Below are 18,602 nucleotides of genomic sequence, written 5' to 3'. Positions count from 1 at the left end.
CAAACAGCTGCCTCCCATGGGCTGTTTGTTTGAAGACCTCTGGGGTCACACTGGTGGAGGCTCCCCTTTCTCCTGCCTTTGATCTCCCTGTGGTAGTGTTCACCATCCCCACCCAGGGTTCCTCCCTCAGCCCCTGGCCCTGGCTCACCCAGTTCCCTGAGGACCCAGGCCACCAGGCTAGTGATGCTCTGCTGGGAGGCAGCTGTTTGTTTGTTCACTGGCAGAGAAGGTTGTTTCCTATTGTCTGCTGTTTGACCAGTGTGACCTCAGAGTTCTTCTTCACTTCATAAACCTCTGGGAGGGGCCGCCTCCAAACAGAACAATGGGCCTCTTCAGGAGCAACCGGGAAGCCCCAGGCAGCCCCATGGCTGGAGGTGGCTAGCTGTGTGTTTAGCAGGGCTTTCTGTTCCTCATGGCCTAGATGCATCACTGTAAGCGATACCGCTCCCCTGAACCAGACCCGTACCTGAGCTACCGATGGAAGAGGAGGAGGTCCTACAGTCGGGAACATGAAGGGAGACTGCGGTACCCGTCCCGAAGGGAGCCTCCCCCACGGAGATCTCGGTCCAGAAGGTGAGAGGGAACTAGATAGGAGGGAAAGACTCCTGTCAGCTGGGCTTAGCTGTGGCAGCTCCAGACTCCTTGAGATGACTCCATCCCCGCCCAGCTGTCCCTGGATCCCTGCCCTGTCCTCTTTGGGCTCCTCCACTAACCTCACCTGCATGCCTCGGCCTCAGCAGTAGCTACCATCCTTGCCGCCCACTCTTTCTCTGTCTTGGAGTGCCTTTTTTTCTCCCCACACATTCCCCCATTTTCTAGGCCAGCGTCTTTCCTGCTTAACCTCCTAAGCCTTCCTCGGTGAGGATTAGGAACATAACCTCACCCCTGGAAAGGTTGCTCCCTGGGCCTATCTTAGCCCCCAGGCCAAACTTAGAGTTGCAGCAGGCCACAGGGAACTCTGGAGGGTGTAGAACCCTCGGAGGCCCTCTACCATACTCCCCTTCCCCCGTACCCCCCTCCTACGGCTGGAGGGTGCTGTCGTTGGACAGGGCTCTGGAGGGCGGGCTTAGTACCTTTGCACCCTCCCCTCTCTGCCCACTTCTCACCAGTCTGGATGCTTTTAGCACAGGCTGTCCTGTACCACTTCAGCCCTTTACAGTGGCCCTACCACAGGTCTCTTGCCTGCTAACAGCAAGGACCCAGCTGACCAGCGTCCCCATCCCCCTTTTGGCAGCCATGACCGCCTGCCCTACCAGAGGAGGTACCGGGAGCGCCGTGACAGCGATACATACCGGTGTGAAGAGCGGAGCCCATCCTTTGGAGAGGACTACTATGGATCTTCACGTTCTCGTCATCGTCGGCGATCCCGGGAGAGGGGGCCATACCGGACCCGCAAGCATGCCCACCACTGCCACAAACGCCGCACCAGGTCTTGTAGCAGCGCCTCCTCGGTGAGTGGTAGCCAGAGTGTGCTGGCTGGGGCTTAAAGGCCTCATCTCTTCCTAGCCTTCTCTCAGGCTGGCTGGTCCGGGTGAGTACTGCCAGCCCTGTGCACGTGCACTGGTGTGCGTGCATGTGTGTGTGTATGTGTTGTCTGGTCCAGGTGTAGGGCTGATCACAGGGTCTTGGCCCCTGTGTCTTTTGGCCCCTTCCAGTGGCAACTATAGGAACTCTGGCTCCGATGCTGGCTGGCCCCTGGCCTGTCTATGTCTACGCAGTGCTTCAGACACAGGCCACGTGGTGCAAGTGGCTGGGGACACTTCTTAGGACACTTCTTAGGGATCCTAGTAGAGTGGCTGATATGGTGGTCTGCAGCTGTATGGCCTGGTCCTTCCCACCCAGAGACTGCCTCCTCGTGTAACTGAGTGCTCTGATGTGGACTGCACCCACCTCTGCGTCTCATCTGCACACCCCTTCCCAAAAGCCCCTGGTCTGGAGTGCCTCACAGGACGGGAGGATTTGCCTGTCAGCCAGCTCAGACTGGGAACTTCCCTTCTAATCTCCAACCAGGCCCTCTCCAGCCGAGCCTCTTTATGAGGGGCAGTTGTGATGAGGAGGGACAGGTGCCTGTGTGATGGGGCATGTGAAGAAATGGCGGAAAGGCTGCCGCCCCAGGCCTCGTCCAGTTGCAGGCCACATGCCCAGAGCAGGGCCTGGCCAGTATTCCTAGCATGGAGGGTTGTAAGGTCTCTGGAGCCCACACTGCGCTCAGTGCCCTGGGGAAGCAAAGCCAGTTGTGTATTTCTGAGGTTACATGCGGTCTTCTCTTCTCCCCCATCCCTCTTCCCTGCCTCCCTCCTGCTGGCCTGGAGGCCCCTGAGGAGCGGTGGAGAGGCCAGGCGTCTTCTCTGCCCAGCTCTTTCTGTGACTTCTTCGAGTGGCCACAGGTTGAGGGTTGACTGTGCGGGCGATTTCACCTCTTTGCACACTGCCACATGCTGCCACAGGATGGCAGTGCAGGTCTGGCTCTGTTTCTCTGTTTGGTGCCCTCTATCGATCGTCGTGAGGCTTGGGATGGGCCTAGATTGTGAGCAGCATGGGTGCCAAGGCCAGGGCAGGAGCTGGCATGGGGCCTGTGTGGGCCATTGTGGTAGGAAGCCTGGCAGTCGACCGGCCCAGAGGATCCCAGGCTGCTTTCCTGCTTGAGGCTGGTGGCAGGAGGGCTGCTGACGGAAGGCTGTTTCTGGTAGTGTTGGTGAAATCTGGCCAAGGATGCCGTCTGGAGGCAGGTAGCAGCTTGGCTCTGAGTGGCAGCTGTCAGGCATGTGCAAGTCTGCGTGGGCGAACAGAGGCAGGCAAGGACAGGCTGGGCATTCTGCAGCTGAAGCCGGAGCAGCCGCTGACCAGTCTGGATGGTTGGACCCAGGCAGGGCCAGCTGCCTTCTTGCGCCGCCGTTCTCACTGCATCTTCCGCTCTGCCCAAAGTCAGATGGGAGGGTCTGGGAGGGAGAGACTCGGAGGAGGAGGAGGAGGGAGTCGGGGCGATGGCTCTCCTCACAGCGTGGCCCTCAGCAGCAGAGGCAGGTCATCTTCCTGAGCGTTTGTGGCGCTCCTCTTAGAGATAATGTCCGAGTTTTCTTTGCATACCTGTAGCTGTTTTTACTTTTCTGTTTTTGAAGTCAGTTTGTGTCTTGACGTGTCCCTTGCAATATCCCTATCGTTATATATGCTGTGTGCCTTATGAAATGCTGGGATCTGGAAAATCCAACCAACCAACCCACCGGCTCCTCACCGTCTCCACCTCTGCCTTTGACTGACACCTCAATCTGTCAATCGGAACCGCCTACCATGCGATTGGTCGGATGGCGTTTCGGGGGGCGGTGCATGCAGAGAAGCCAACAGAGCAGTAAGCGCAGCAGCCGGAGTGTGGAAGATGACAAGGAGGGTCACCTGGTGTGCCGGATCGGCGATTGGCTCCAAGAGCGATGTACAGCCACCTTTCGTAAAACTTTACCTCTCTACTTTCTACCCCCCTTGTTAGACGAGACCTCTCCTGCCTGGAGGGGCCTCTAGTGCGCGTGGTGCCTTAGCGGGGCCACCAGTAATTGCCTGAATGACACAGACACTAGCAACTTCCATTTTTAAGAGTGTAGCAGTGAGAGAGAAACCTTTTTTGTTTTTGAGAATTTGAATGCTGTGAACTTGCAGGAGCTGCCAACCCCCTGCCCTCCAGATTCTCATGCCCAATTTCTTTTCTCTCCTAGATGAGATTGTGGGGAACCTGGGTGAAGGCACCTTTGGCAAGGTGGTGGAGTGCTTGGACCATGCCAGGTGAGCGAGCTGGGGCAGTACAGCTAGCTCTGGATGTGATCTTCCTGGGAAGAGCTGGCCTGAGGTTCTTGAGGGTGGCAGCTATCAGAGCTTAACTTTTTTCTTTTTGAAGGGTGGCATCAAAGTAGGGTTCCAACCTGTCCATGTTGGGGTTTTGCTGATCCCCTGTAGTAAGGGAGAAATTCTTGGGTCCTGCAGTTATGTGGCGTCCCTACCCAAGAATTGTTGGTCAGTGAAAGGTTCTGCTCCAATCTCTCCACTTCTCTAGGGCTGTGGTGGTGGATATCAGAACAGGGCCAAGGCCCGAGCTCCCCTGTGGCTTGGAGCTGCTTCCTGTGATAACTTTTAGGTTCTTGGCCTGGCAAAGGGCTAGGAGTACCACTAAGCCCAGCCCAAGCATAAGTCCCATCCCCTGAGGGTCTGCCTGAGGCTGTGCAGATCTCAGTCGAGAGAAACATGACCCTGGGCTTTCTCACCAAGCAGGCTGCTGCCTTCTTCAGTGTGGCTAGGGTAGTGTGTGGTCTCCGCTGAGTGTTCCCAGGAGAGTGGGGTGTACCTGTGTGTGTCATGCTGCACCTCACTCTCTCCCAAGCCCTTACCATTCCACAAGACTAGAACATTTGCTTCCTCTCCTATAGGTCTGGGTTGGGGAGGCCACCTCCAGGGAGCCAGTTGCCTCCCTGCCATAGGCTCTCTAGTTGGTTTGGCACTTCAGCTACAAAGTGCTTGTGTCCTCGTTGGAGCCACACGCCACCCATATGTGGCCCTCTCGCTATTTCAGAGATGAATAAACATGCTCAGGGTTTGCCTGCATCATACTCCAGTTAACAGCAGAGCTGGCCACCACTGCGCTGTAGTGCTCCTACATTAAATGGGGTGTTCAGGTCATTCAGACTCAGGCGTCCAGCCTTTCCCGTGGCCACAAGATAGAGTGAGAGGAAGCTTCCATTTGCTCCAAGTTTCCATGTAAATGCCTGTACGACTCAGTGTGGCCCAAGAGGTTAGGGTTGGGACCAGTGGGTGGAGAGACTGCACAACCACACCGTGGCCAGGTGGAGACATGGCAGACTCAACAGCCGGGATGCATGTAAGCGGTCTGGGCTGCTCCTCTCTGAGGAGCTGGAGGGAAAATGAGCCTCTGGAGTCACTAGGGGGCAGGTGGAGGGTCCAGGGAAACTTTACGGGACTCAAAGGGAGCCAGGGCCAGTGGGGGTTGTCATGCAGAGGCAGAATTCAGCTCAGCGAAAGGCAGGGTCTTATTCTAAGAGCTGTGCAACTCTGACAGGGGCTGCCTTGGAAGTGATGAGCTCCCTGTGCTGAGGACTGGAATGCCACAGAGGGACCCTGTTTTAGGAGGAGGCCGGAGTGCATGGCCTTTCCCCTGAGGTCCCTTCCTGCCCTGAGAATCTGGGAAAATAGGATAGGGAGAAAAAAGCAGGGGATTCCCTAGAAGGTCCCTTTACCCTGGGCCTGTGAGCCTTAGGCACCACAGTCAGCCTCCCTGAGGCCTCAGAGGACATGCCATTCCAGGCTAGGGCTGTCTCATTCCCCACTGGGCATCTGAATTCTAGCTGTCCTTTCCTGACAGGGCCTGGCAGCCGAGCCTCAGCAGGTTTCCTTCTCTGCTGGCTCCCTGCAGATGGCCTCCTGAGGTGGGGTTGGGGGTGGGAAGCACAGAGCAGGGACTGTTAAAACCTTCTTTGGACACTTAAGAAGGGTTCCTGGCATTTTGTGGTCGCTGATAAACACTGTGGCAGGTAGGTGCGGCTGGCGAGGGGTGTGGTAAAGGGAGTGGCCCTGGGCCTCACAGTGAGAGGTACCCTTGCTGGTACCCCTACCTCTTGCCAGATCTTTACTTGATCCTGGAACCCCCATCCCTGTTTGCTCAGACTTGCAGACAAGCTCAGGAAGGTCAAGAGGTGCCGCAGGAGGGCTCTCGGTGGGACAGCCTGGCCGGGGTTGGGGCTGCCTGGCGTACAGGTTAGGTCACTGTGTGAGCTCTTGGACTGGCACTGGTTAAGCAGGATTGGCCTCTACTCTCCCACACTCCTTTGGGAGCTGGCAGTGGCTGAGAACATAAAAGCCGAAGGATGGCAAGGATGCTAACAGCATTAACTCACAGATGCCAGGGAGCTTGCTGTTGGGTGGGCAAAGGTCTGGTGTTGCATGGGGCAGGCTGGGCATCCAGTATCTGCTCTCTTCAGTGCCAGCTGCTCCTGGAGTGGTGTTTGTTGGGAGTTGCTGGGTTGGGGTGGAGGGTGGGGGAAGGACTGGGCAGCTGCTGATGAGAACCTCTGTTTCCTTCCTGGGTACCAGAGGGAAGTCTCAGGTTGCCCTGAAGATCATCCGCAATGTGGGCAAGTACCGGGAGGCTGCCCGGCTAGAAATCAACGTGCTCAAAAAAATCAAGGAGAAGGACAAAGAAAACAAGTTGTGAGTATCTGCAAGGAGTGGGAGGGAAGCCTTCAGTGGGGCTGCTGGACTTCCAAGGGCTTAGTCGTGTGCCTTCACCTGTCTGCACTGTGCCTTCTCCCCACACTCAGAGCCAGGGGAGTCTGGCAAAGGTCTTGCTGGAAGCCTTTAGACTGCAGTCCAGTCTTCACCCCAGCTGGCTCTGTGTCCTGAGGAAGGCCTCCCAGCCCTGCGTTTGTGAATTGGAGAGCTCACTGGGTTATGCTGGGCATAAGACAAGATAAAAACATGAAGCTGGGGCTCTCACATAGTAGGAGATACCCAAAGGAGGGCCTTTCTGTGGCAGACACACTGAGCACTCTCCTCCACGCACTGTGCTGAGCCTGGGCAGATGGGTGAATCCAGCACAGACCCTCACGAAGCTCAGCAGGTGAGCAAGTGGAGAAAAGCAGCACCAGTCCTGCGGAGTGCACCAGCACTTTCCATCTTTCCCTCAGCAACTCTGAGGCAGGGCTTCTTTCACATCATAAGTAGGGAAGCTCGGAGGGCTTGGACCAGAACCGTGGACATCTCCCCTACCCCCCGCAGGAAGCTTAGTCCTTGCCCAGAGCTCATCTGGGTATTGGGTGATGGCTGGTGGGGAGAGGTGCTCTTGCTCTGATTCTCTTGCATTGTGTGTATCTGCGTTCCCGTGTGTGACCCAGTGGCCTAGGAGAGAGTTGGGAACTGTCTTCATCTGAGAGAGGGGGTGAGGCAGGCCCCCAGCACACAGCCTGAGCCCTGCCCATCCTCCTCCTCCAGCCTGTGCGTCTTGATGTCTGACTGGTTCAACTTCCACGGTCACATGTGCATCGCCTTTGAGCTCCTGGGCAAGAACACCTTTGAGTTCCTGAAGGAGAATAACTTCCAGCCTTACCCCCTACCACATGTCCGGCACATGGCCTACCAGCTCTGTCACGCCCTTAGATGTAAGTGTCCACCCTCAAAAGAAGCATGGGCGGCCACATGCCTGCAGCCAAGTCATCTGGTTACTTGTCCCCATTCATTCCAGCACGTTACTAACCATTCTCCTGGGCCTGAGGGACACCAGATCCCCTTTGGTGGAAAGGCCTGTCTTCAGGTGGGAATCTCAGTGTGAGGATGGAAAGGCTAGGGCTCCCTCCAGGGACCTCCTGGACCAGCCTCTCTACCCCCAGGCACTCAGGAAGAAAACAAAAGAACTGCTCTGGAATTGGCCTAACCACCAACCCTGCCTCCCTGCTTCATGCATGGGATAAAAAGGTAGAAGCCTGACCTGACAGCGCCACAGGTCCTGCCCACACGGAAACCCTCTAACCCTGACTTGTCATCTCCCTGCCAGCCTTGAAAAGCATTATTTGGTGGTGCCAGGGCTCAGCGCAGTAGGATTTGCAATGGTTGCAGCAGTACAGAAAGGATCCTTGGTGAAGTTGGTAGGCCTTGAGCTAGAATCGCTCTAGGTCACCCCGCATCGCTCCCCTACCCTGAGCACTGCTACTGTGATAGGCTGCAGGCCACTGGATGAGAAGACAGGGGTCTTCCTCCTCCCACAGGATCTGCAAGATGGGACAGGGACAAGGATTCCAAGCAAGGGGAACAGCTTGGTGAGGCCTGGGGCCTGTTAATGGGCTGAGAATTGGCTCCAGTGGAGTAGGCTACCATTGGGGGAGTGGTGGGCCACACAGTTGTGAGGGTCTTGAGTGCCAGATGGGAGCCTTGAGCTGAAAAGTGACTACTAGCGAGAAGCCACTGTCAGAAGGGGCTGGAGGGGAAAGGCTTCCCTGCCCATGACTAGCAATGAGAGGCGGGGCTGTCTTCCTGGGTATGCGACCTGTGCACTCAGTCGCACAGGACCCTGTGCTTGATTTAATGTCCTTTTGCCACCACCTTAACATTCTTAGTAATTTGAACAGGGGACCTGCATTTTCATTTTGCAAAGGGCCCTGCAAATTATGTAGCTGGTGCAGGGAAGAGGGAACCACCTCGAGGCTGTTGCTGTAGCTCTGGTGAGAGACAGGTGAGCAGGCCTGGTCTCTGCAGAGGAGAGGTGGAGGGAGGTTTTTCGAATGGCAAATTTCTTTCCTATCCCCCTGCTAAAGTATCAGAACCCTCCAAGGCCTCAAGTACAGAGAACCCTTGAGAGGGAGGCCAGCACAGAGGCAGGCTGTAGTCCAGCTCCCTGCTGAGGTGGGGGTGTGAGGAGCTCTGGCAGTTGCTGGCATTGGAAGAGGGGTCTGGCCTAGAGCTGGCAGGAGAGCCAGCTTCTCAGTGCCTACTTCCCCTTCTTTCCCTGCTCCCTTAGTTCTGCATGAGAATCAGCTGACCCATACAGACTTGAAGCCAGAGAACATCCTGTTTGTGAATTCTGAGTTTGAAACCCTCTACAATGAGCACAAGGTATTGGTGGGGGTAAGGGTGAGGCCCTGTTTCAGAGGTGGGTTACCCGCTGGTGCAGACTCCTGACCTGGCAGGCCTGCCTTGCCTTTCAGAGCTGTGAGGAGAAGTCAGTGAAGAACACCAGCATCCGAGTGGCTGACTTTGGCAGTGCCACATTTGACCATGAGCATCACACAACCATTGTGGCCACCCGTCACTATCGCCCGCCTGAGGTGATCCTTGGTGAGTGACTGTATGGCCTGTGACCTTGTCACACTGGACTGTTGTTGGGAGGGTATGAACAGAGGCAGTGGCATGCCTGTCAGTCTGCCACCCAGGGCAGGCAGAGTTTCTCAGACCAAGGGGCCAGTGTCGTGAGACACAGGTGACTGACCTGGCTTTATCTGTCAGCCTTACTGAGAGAGGGCCTTGTACAAGGATTTGGGCAAGAGTCCTGCCAGCCGGTGTGGGGGCTGCCTTATGACTTCCAGGCTGGAAGCATAGGGCTGGATCTCACAGCCTCTCCCCATCTTGGCTTGCAGAGCTGGGCTGGGCACAGCCCTGTGACGTCTGGAGCATTGGCTGCATTCTCTTTGAGTACTACCGGGGCTTCACACTCTTCCAGGTACAGCCACCTCACATCGCTCCCCTACCCTGAGTACTGCTACTGTGACAGGCTGCAGGCCACTGGGGTGGGAAGCCCCACATGGATGAGAATGCAGGTGTCTTCCTCCTCCCACTAATCATCATGTGAGATTCAGACTCTTAAGGATGTAGATGCTAAAGGGAATGCAGAGGTCAGGGTAGCTGGAACACTCAGAGGAGTCTTATGCTAGGCCATCGAGGATGGAGGATGGGACAGGAGGTGACCTTACCTTCTAGATAAGGGGCACAGATGACTAAAGGCATTGGGATGGGCTGGGACAGGGCATGTTCTGGGCAGGGAGCGAAGAGCTAACCAGAGAGAAATGTAGTCACAGCCCAGTCCACCTCCACCCACAAGGGCTGAGGAGCCTGAGCCTGAGCACAGGCTGGCAGGAGAAGCTGGGGCTGCCGCTTCATTGGTAGGTTTGCATCTCCTGGGGCAGTGAGAGCACTTGCCCATCTTTCTTGTTCCTTTTTCTCCTTGAAGGGGCCAGAGCTAGGACTTGACCCCCTTGCACTGTCCCTAATCTTCCACAGACCCATGAAAACCGAGAGCACCTGGTGATGATGGAGAAGATCCTAGGGCCCATCCCATCACACATGATCCACCGTACCAGGTAAGGACCCCAGTAGCCCCCTCAGGGTTGGTATAGGAGCCTTTTTCTTCTTGGCTGTGGGTCAGCAGGGTACTGGATGTGGTGAGTCTTTGCTGGACAGTCCATGGCTCCCCAGGCTCCTAAAAGCCTTCCCTGTGTGCCCCTGCAGACCTGTTGCCCTGGTTCTGCTGCTGTCTTGGGAGCTGCTCTTCCCCACCTCCCACCAGAGGCTTGTCCCCTTACTACTCCCACACTTGACTCCACCCCCTTAATTTTCAGGAAGCAGAAATATTTCTACAAAGGGGGCCTAGTTTGGGATGAGAACAGCTCTGACGGCCGGTATGTGAAGGAGAACTGCAAACCTCTGAAGGTCAGTTTCTGGCTACCCCCAGCTCAACTCATGCCAAGGAGAGACCCCAGGCACTGGGCAGACATACAGCAGAGACAGGCCAGGCCGCTAAAGGCTGCCTCCTCGATCCAGCTCTATGGGAGGCGGCACCCAAGACGGCTGGGTGCTGGCAATGGGGCTTCTTGCAGACTGCCCCAGAGGGGCCCTTAGCCCTACCCCTTCCCCATAGGGTGGCTATGAATGTAATTGGGGAACACCAGAAGAGCCAGATGTCAGAAACCCTGCTGCTTCCTGTCCCCCTCTCTCCTCGAAATTTTGGGAAGAACTAGGCAGGACTGAGGTGAGGGGGAGGGAAGACCTAGACATGGCCAGGAAGCCTCTGTCAACTGCATTTGGTGCTCGGACAAGTGAATTTCGCAGAGGTGATCTCTACCCACCTGTCAGGACTTTGCATGTGGGGGCAGAGGCATCAACCCAGCAAGACACCTAGTAGCCTGGCAAGTTCCGAGCAAAACGTTAAACAGGCATGAAAAGAAAGGAGCTGCTCATTGTCCAGGAGGGCGGAAGTAGAGTCCTCCAAGGAGGCATCACTGCCTCCTCGATCGAGTCCAGCAAGGCGTCCCAGAGGCAAGGGGACCTGCTGTGGCTTCCCACGACCCTGCCGTCACACTGAGGCACCTTGTGTCCCTGAGCAGAGTTACATGCTCCAAGACTCCCTGGAGCACGTGCAGCTGTTTGACCTGATGAGGAGGATGTTAGAATTTGACCCTGCTCAGCGCATCACACTGGCCGAGGCCCTGCTGCACCCCTTCTTTGCTGGCCTGACCCCTGAGGAGCGGTCCTTCCACACCAGCCGCAACCCAAGCAGATGACAGGCACAGGCCACCGCATGAGGAGATGGAGGGCGGGACTGGGCCGCCCAGCCCCTTGACTCCAGCCTCGACCACCAGGCCCCAGGCCAGAGCCACCCAATGAACAGTGCAATGTGAAGGAAGGCAGGAGCCTGCAGGGGAGCAGACTTGTGCCCCGCTGCCAGAAAGCACAGATTTGACCCAAGCTATTTATATGTTGTAAAGTTATAATAAAGTGTTTCTTACTGTTTGTAACCCCTGGTACCAGTGTGTCCATCTCCAGGCTCCTTGCCTTCCCCTTACCTGACCTTATTAATAAAGTCTTTCTTAGCAGTTCAGCTTGTGGAGAGCTAAGTGTGAACTGGGCCAGGCACAGAAGAGCTAGGCAGGGGTAAGACCAGAATTTGGGGACGTCCTCTGGGCCCTGGCTGCTGAGCAGTCCTAGATGGCACCTCTGCCCTGCTGGCTCCTGTACCTCTCAGCCCCAGAGAACCTAAACCGGGGCTAGCCAGGTGGGGTCTGGTTTTCTGCAGCCTGCCAGTCCCATTACTGGCTGGGATTTAGGCTGTATGTGCCCAACAACTGGCCTGCTGAGGGCAGGAGATGAGTGGGGCGGGTTCCTAGGCTGGGGCAGGCAGCACCTCATGACAGCCTACAGAGCAATTCACACGGCACAGGACTCAGTCATTCAGCTTTATTTCAGTGCTGGTTTTTGGTTCCCTAAGAGCTGCATGAGTGCTAGGCTTCACCACATGACTGGGGGCCCCTTGGGAACTGGGTACTATGGGCAGGATGCCCCCGAAAAGAACTGAAGACAGAGGAATCATATTTCTCTTTTAATACCTCTGGGGAAGGCCCAGGCTAAGGATGAGGGCAGGGACCAGTCCCAGTGCCCCCTGGGGAAAGAAGAGGGAGAAGCTTGGGCACAAACTCCCAGTGGCCCCGCAAGGCTATCATCCCTGGATCTCGCTGGAGTGGGCAGTCTCCTGGGCCAGGGTTGTTCTAGCTTGTTTCTCACTGTACCTAATCAGGGGGCCTAACTGCATTAACAGGCAGCCAGAACCTGCCTACCAAAATGCCTGTAACCTAGACTGCTGCTCGGATTGTGGCCAAGAGAGGGCCCCGGCTTGGGAGCTGCTTGGCCCTGAGAGTGAGCAGAGGCTCAGAGAATACACAGCACAAGGGTTACAGTCCCTGGCCTCTTCCCATTGCTGGAGACAATTTAAGACTGAAGGGAAGATGAGAGGAGGGGCCAGCCCTCTACCCTGGCTCATCTGCTTCTGGCGATGTTCCTACAAGGAAAGTGGTAACAGCCTGAAACCCATGGTACCAGGGCCTACCCTGTGTCCACAATCCTTGGTGAGCCCTTCTGCCCACCCATCCACCCGCTCAGCCACTCTGGGCAGACACAGAGCAGAAGCAGCCTGAAGCCCTGAAGCAGGCTTAAGCACAAGTCCTTGGCAGGAATCCCTGCCAAGGTTCCAGGCATAGATCCTGTTCTACCAGCCTCCAGGGCCTAGGGCTTGGCACCTTAGGATTTGAGCATCAGTGTGTTCCTGTGGTTGGAACCCACACCAGCTAGCTCATCCAAAACTAGCCTCATTTTGCCATCTTTGAGACAGGGTGCTGGCCCCAAGCCTACTCATCTAGACTGGATAAATGTAAAGGGTTCAAAGCCCAGATGTTGTAAGAGCTGGGGTGGAGCTCAAGCACAGGAGCCCATCTGCCTGCTCTGGGATGACAGCTGCAAAGGACCGTTTCAGGGGAAGGGCAGAGGGGACGAAAGAGTAGGTGGGGCATGTATGTGCCGGCAAAGGGCTGGAGGAGTGGTGGCCTAGGACAGAAGCACCAGGAAGCCTCTTCTGGTTCAGCACCAGGCTCCCCCAGGGATATCCCCATCTGAGGGGTCTGGCCCCAGACTAGAAGGCTCAACCTGCTCAGCTTTGAGGGTGGGGGCGGGCACTGCTGGCAAGATGGGCACTGTGGTTCTACAGTAATATAACCTTATACTACCTGTGCTGAAGACGACAGAACAACATAAAATCCCAGTACAGTAACACCATCCTAATGCCGCCCCCTTCCCTACCTCTGAGTGATGGAGGGAAAAGGAGGGAGAGATCCTTGGAAAAATCAGCATAAAACTTGGATCAGCTCAGGAGTAAGGGTCAAAACCCCCCAAATCAACTTGTGGGGCTAGGGGAAGGCTTGGTCTGTCACAGCCCTGGAAATGAATGGAGAGTGCAGGTCTGCCCTCTGATGGACAGCTGCCGTGCAGCTGGTTCTACAGAGGAAGGGCTGTCTGCGTGGGGAAAGCAGGGGAGACACAAAGCCACAAGCTCTGAAATAGAGCAGGTACAGGCCCCCAAACAAGACCTGGCCCACTCTTCAATGTGTGTGCCCAGGCCCGGTGGCTGTAAACCTGAAACACAGTCTTGAGAGCTGCCTACGGCTGTAAACAAAGGCCCACCTGGCCGTGCAGGGGGCTGAGGGTAGAGATGCCTGGAGTTGCTGCACGGTCAGCCTGCCGCCCAGCCCGGAACCCAGTGGGAAAGACTTCCCTGGCTAAGAGCAAGTGACAGGTCAGTTTTAAGTAAGTTCTGTTCTCTCACAGAAGAAACAAACCCAAAAGAGAAAAAACTTTAACAACAAGGTCCATGAAGCTTCATATCCTTAAGGCGTTCGTTATCAGGAGCAGCAGGGGACAGCAGGGTCCTGCCTGCGCAGAAACCCTCTAGGCAGAGTGCAGTGGGATAACAAACTTGCAGCCAAAGGGCGAGTGGTAGTTGATGCCCACCTCCTGGAAGACCTGCTGGGGAATGCCAATGTCGCACAAATAGATACGGCCTGCGTGCTCCCCCAGTGGCAGAGGCAGGCCCAGTGCCAGTGACCATTTGGCATCAATGCCCTGTTCAACTTCATGCACAGGAGGGTCTATGCTGAGTACTGGTGCCCGGTTCTGGTTGGCCCAGGCCACAGCTGCCTTGTACCAGGGTTGATCCCGCAGGAAGACGTTCTCAGGGCAATCCAGGCAGTTGATGACCAGGTCCACAGGGCTAGTGGGCAGATCTGCAGGTGGAAAGAGTGCCATCTGAAAATCCCTATGAGCAGAGAGCAGCCCAGGCTGGGACTAGGGACCAGGTCGCCCCAAGGGTGTCTTTGTTTTCCAGACACCACTCCAATGCCTCTCCAAAGGCTGGCCTTCTTAAAGTTGGGCCAGGGCACAGGCCCTAGGAGTTGCAAGCTGGCTGGGCTGAGTGCTAGAGACCAAGTGCATGTCAGCCCAGCAGACCACTGCCCTCCTGGAGTTCTCAGGATGAACCATTGTCCTCCTGAGTGTGCAGAGCTTCTCAGGGCACAAGGCCCTCACCTCCTCTGCCTTCTCAGGCACACCTCTGTATATCCAACTAATGCCCTGGGCACCTTATGACCTCTGGGAAGGCAGAGTCCACTGTCAAGTGGCCGTCACAGGGAAACCCCACTCAGGTTCAGCAAAAACAGGAGCTGACTGCTATCTGCTGAGTGACCCAAGAAGGGTGAGCAGGTGACAGCATGCTTATTCTATTCCGGCTGGCCTACTCATTCTACTCTAGCAAGCCTGTCCTCTCTAGTACTCATTATCTCACAGGAATGGGTCCTCCACTCAGCCCAACCTTAATTAAGAATTAAGAGGGTACCTATTACTATTCTCCCAGGCTCCTCTGCTCTAACCAGGCTTCTGGGACAGTATTAGAAAAGGATGTCTCAACAAGTATGTAGATCCTGTACTGGCCTAAGAGGTTAAACTGAGAATAGCATAAATCAGACCAAACTTAATGGTCGTTGAGACTTGTGTCCTGGAGCAGCTGGGATAGGAAAACTTTTGGGCAACAAGAGGAAGAACTGCCTGGAAGGGGGCATCATGTTAAAAATTACAAGAAGGGGGTCGGGCGCGGTGGCTCACGCCTGTAATCCCAGCACTTTGGGAGGCCGAGGCGGGCGGAGCACGAGGTCAGGAGATCGAAACCATCCTGGTTAACATGGTGAAACCCCGTCTCTACTAAAAACACAAAAAATTAGCCGGGCGCAGTGGTGGGCGCCTATAGTCCCAGCTACTCGGGGGGCTGAGGCAGGAGAATGGCGTGAACCCGGGAGGCGGAACTTGCAGTGAGCCGAGATTGCGCCACTGCACTCCGGGCTGGGTGAAAGAGCGAGACCCCGTCTCAAAAAAAAAAAAAAAAATTACAAGAAGGGGAACCCACACCAGGCCCCCTTCCCAGCTCTCAGCCTAGAGTAACAGCATTTCTCAGCTAGAGACTCACAACTTCCCTGCTTAGCATGTGCCACCGTGGGGAGTCCCTGTGGGTGATGAGGCTCTCAAGAGTGAGAGTGGCATCCTATCTTCTGTATGCCCACAGGAGCCTGGCCCGAGACTTAGCAGGTGAAGGTTCTGGTCCAGGCTTTGCCCTTGACTCACCATCTGACCTCTGGTGAAGTCCTTTCTCTGGGCCATATTTGCTCTCTCCAATTCTTCTCACTGCTGTTCTCATTTAAGCCCATTCCAGTCAGACTCTGTCCCTACCACTCCACTTGAGACCACTCGTCAAGCTCACCAGGAGCCTCCACAGAGATGCTAAGTCCAGCGGTCGATTCTGTCTTCCTTTGACCTTAACCTAGAACAGGGCTTGCTGACACAGCTGATGACATGCTCCTTTCTTCACTTGGCTTTCAGCTACCATACTCTCCTGGTTTTCTTTCTCCCTCACTGACCATTCCTGTCCCATCTCCTTGGTTAGGCTCTTTACTCCCTGACTTCTAAATATAGAGCTCAGTTTTCCAACTTCTGTATCTACTCTCTTCCTATGTGACAGCATATCCAGGCTCCTCATGGCTTAAATATTCCCTACGGCTTGTAACTCTAGGCTGAATCCTTTCACTCAGATTCATATAACTCCTTCCCTATCAACATTTCCACCTGCATATTCAATAGGTGTCTCAAGCTGAGCTTCTGCTGTTCCTCCCCAAACCTTCTCCATCAAGCTTTCCCATCTCAGTGATCGCACCTCAGTTATTGAGGCCAAAAACTTTGGAGCCATTGCCAACTCTTCTCTCTTTCTCCCACCCCCCATACATCCAGTCTGTGGATTCTATCTCCAAAACTGATTTAGAAACTAACTACCTTCACCACCTCTGGCACTACCACTCTGTCTTAGCCACCATAATCTCTCTCTCCCATGATCACAACAGCATCTTGACACTTCTCTGTACTCCTCTGTGTAGTCTACTCCCAAACAGCACCTAGAATGATCATCTGGAACCTAAATTTGATTATATCATTTCTCTACTTATTCCTTCAATGACTGCCCATCTCACCAGAGTAAAAGCCCAAATCCTTGTGGTCATCCCCAAGGCCCATCATGAGCTGACCCTGAAATGTCCAAGTCTCCTACTCTCTACCCAGTCCTCCAACATGCCTCCTTTCCCTGCTTTGTTTTTATCCATATCACCTACTACAGCTACACAAGTATGTTACATATCTTTTTGTTCCTCCTAACCAGAATATAAGCTCCACGGAAGAATGGATTTAAAAAAATCTGTTGCCATATCCCTAGCATCAGGAAGAGCGCCTGTTCAACGAGTATTTGTGGAATGGACCAATGGGTCCCCAGCTCTTCATCTGAGTAGTCGGACAGGAAGAAGCATAAGGGGATGGAAAGTAGTACATTACTGTTCTAAGACTCCTTAGAGGCGAAGCACCATCCTTACACACATAGTGCCTTTCCACCTGTCGCCACTGGGTGGCATGACGAGACCATCAAACTGCTAAGGAGGGAGGAGGCCTTCAGCTCAGCCCTGCGTAAGTGCTCACCTTTGAGGCTAGACACTTGTTGGCCTTGGGTCTTGCTGAAGAGTGACAGCTCGTTGGTGATAGATTCCAACATCTTGACAAAATTGGGCAGGAAAAGGATGACCTGGACATCATGGTTGGCCAGGTGCCTTCCACAGCTGATACCCTGAGCCCCCTTCACATGAGGTCCACACAGTAGAGCCACTGTAGGCCTCTGGTGAACATTTTTGGGATTCAACCTGGAAAAGAAGGTGAAGAAGCAGTATCAGCTACATACTTGCCAATCCCTTGCACCCTATACCAGACAAATTGCCTGTAGCACCTATTGGTCTCAGATCTCTTACCCACTGCTCACAAAGTCCCAGGCTCCAGAGGGGGACAAAATCCACTGCAGGCCAGGTCTATAGGGTGGCACTCCCGTTGTCCCAAACCCCAGCCTCACGTCATTGCTGGGTCCTCCCACTAAGTGGTTCACCCAGATCTTGCTCCACACAACACTGTTGCCAGAACACCGCTTTGCTGACCCATGAACACTTAGTAGTTCCTCTGCAGCCTTCTCTGCTCTTCTTTCCCAACAATGTGTCTGCTTCACTCCAGCAGCGCTGGTCTCATCCTCTCCTGCACTTGTAAGGCTCTTTCCTGCTTATGCTCAAACTACATCCCCTGCCCAGAAAGCCTTTCACTTTCCAAACTCTGAACCGCCTTTTCTTGAAGATCCAGCTCAAGGCTTACCTCTGCTGGGATTACTCTGGCTCATGCCTTTACCTCTCCTCAACTCCTAATAAGCTCACAGCAAGTACCATAGCTCTCCATTCTCAGTCAGTTGCCAATGGTTCTCTTTACTGAGCTTAGTAGCTTACTCAAGTTAATGAAAGCAATGCTGCAGGCATTAACAGTACCTATTTCATAGAATGCTGCGCAGATTATTGGATGCCCAGCACTTAGCAGTGCCTAACACAAAGAAGGTAAAGTACTCAGTCAGTGCTGACCATGGAGGAGGCAGCAGACCAAGGGTTACCTGGCCTCCTAGGCTAGCAGCTGCCTTGGATGAAGTAGTCACTTCCAGTTTTCTGCTATTCAAAGCTGAGACTCCTCTAGACTCAGAGAAGCCATAAATAAGGAGATAAAAAGGATTAGCCTCGGAGCTGTGCCCAACTCATAGGCAGCACAGTTGGCTCACGGGGCAGCAAGGTAGGGAGGAGATGGACGGCAGGGCCATAGGTCCCTGCCTAGTGGCAGAGCAATGATAGTCACTTACCGGTTTCCCAAAGGGAGGAAGATGACAAGATGTTGTCAAGCTAAGAGGAGCTTCGTAACTGCCCCCATTCCCAAACACATTTTGGAGAATTTAACAATCTACTCTATATTCCAGACACCAAACCATTCGCCTTCCCATTTCTGCATTTAGAGGAAATATGATGAGAATTGCTCCCTTCAGAGGATGCTGCAGAGTTGTGGAATCTGACTCACTTTGTTCTCTAAAGGGGTTCTTCCTCTCAGGGAGAACCTCTCCCGCCCCCAATCAAAAGAAGCAGAGCACAGCATTCACACACCCAGCGGCAAGGTGTAGAGTATACGGGCACTGGAAACGTACCTATGTGGATGAGAGGCCTGGCTGGACTGTGTACCAACAGTATCATGTGGGCAAGTCCCTCAGCTCTCTGAGCCACAGTGTGCTCATCCAAAAACACAGGGCTATTATTTGGCTTTGAGGTGAAGTTATGAGGACCACATTAAATTATGTTGTGAAAGCACTGTGG

The 18,602-nt window shown here is 54.6% G+C and overlaps 2 protein-coding genes across 9 annotated transcripts in view; one reads left to right on the top strand and one right to left on the bottom strand.

The window, feature by feature from the left end:
* The window catches only part of CLK3 (CDC like kinase 3), a 33,484-nt gene extending 22,211 nt beyond the window's left edge, over positions 1-11,273 (top strand). For all 5 annotated transcript variants that reach the window (XM_058427985.1, XM_058427983.1, XM_058427984.1 and 2 more), the window contains 12 exons: positions 422-573; positions 1,235-1,451; positions 3,331-3,427; positions 3,705-3,771; positions 6,088-6,204; positions 6,985-7,151; positions 8,504-8,598; positions 8,691-8,820; positions 9,120-9,202; positions 9,760-9,839; positions 10,098-10,188; positions 10,863-11,273. In XM_058427985.1, coding sequence (XP_058283968.1) covers positions 422-573; positions 1,235-1,451; positions 3,331-3,427; positions 3,705-3,771; positions 6,088-6,204; positions 6,985-7,151; positions 8,504-8,598; positions 8,691-8,820; positions 9,120-9,202; positions 9,760-9,839; positions 10,098-10,188; positions 10,863-11,039 — 1,473 coding nt within the window. In that variant the 3' untranslated portion in view covers positions 11,040-11,273. The remainder of the gene's footprint in view (positions 1-421; positions 574-1,234; positions 1,452-3,330; positions 3,428-3,704; positions 3,772-6,087; positions 6,205-6,984; positions 7,152-8,503; positions 8,599-8,690; positions 8,821-9,119; positions 9,203-9,759; positions 9,840-10,097; positions 10,189-10,862) is intronic.
* A 568-nt stretch (positions 11,274-11,841) lies between these two features.
* The window catches only part of EDC3 (enhancer of mRNA decapping 3), a 66,732-nt gene continuing 59,971 nt past the window's right edge, over positions 11,842-18,602 (bottom strand). For all 4 annotated transcript variants that reach the window (XM_032174932.2, XM_058427990.1, XM_032174934.2 and 1 more), the window contains 2 exons: positions 16,864-17,081; positions 11,842-14,084 (listed from right to left, as the gene is read on the bottom strand). In XM_032174932.2, the coding sequence (XP_032030823.1) occupies positions 13,750-14,084; positions 16,864-17,081 (553 nt within the window). In that variant the 3' untranslated portion in view covers positions 11,842-13,749. The remainder of the gene's footprint in view (positions 14,085-16,863; positions 17,082-18,602) is intronic.

Source organism: Hylobates moloch, unplaced genomic scaffold, assembly GCF_009828535.3.
Source record: "Hylobates moloch isolate HMO894 unplaced genomic scaffold, HMol_V3 SCAFFOLD_14, whole genome shotgun sequence".
Classification (NCBI taxonomy): Eukaryota; Metazoa; Chordata; class Mammalia; order Primates; family Hylobatidae; genus Hylobates; species Hylobates moloch.
The sequence above is the reverse complement of the archived record's forward strand: the minus strand, read 5'-3'. Positions and strand labels throughout refer to the sequence as shown.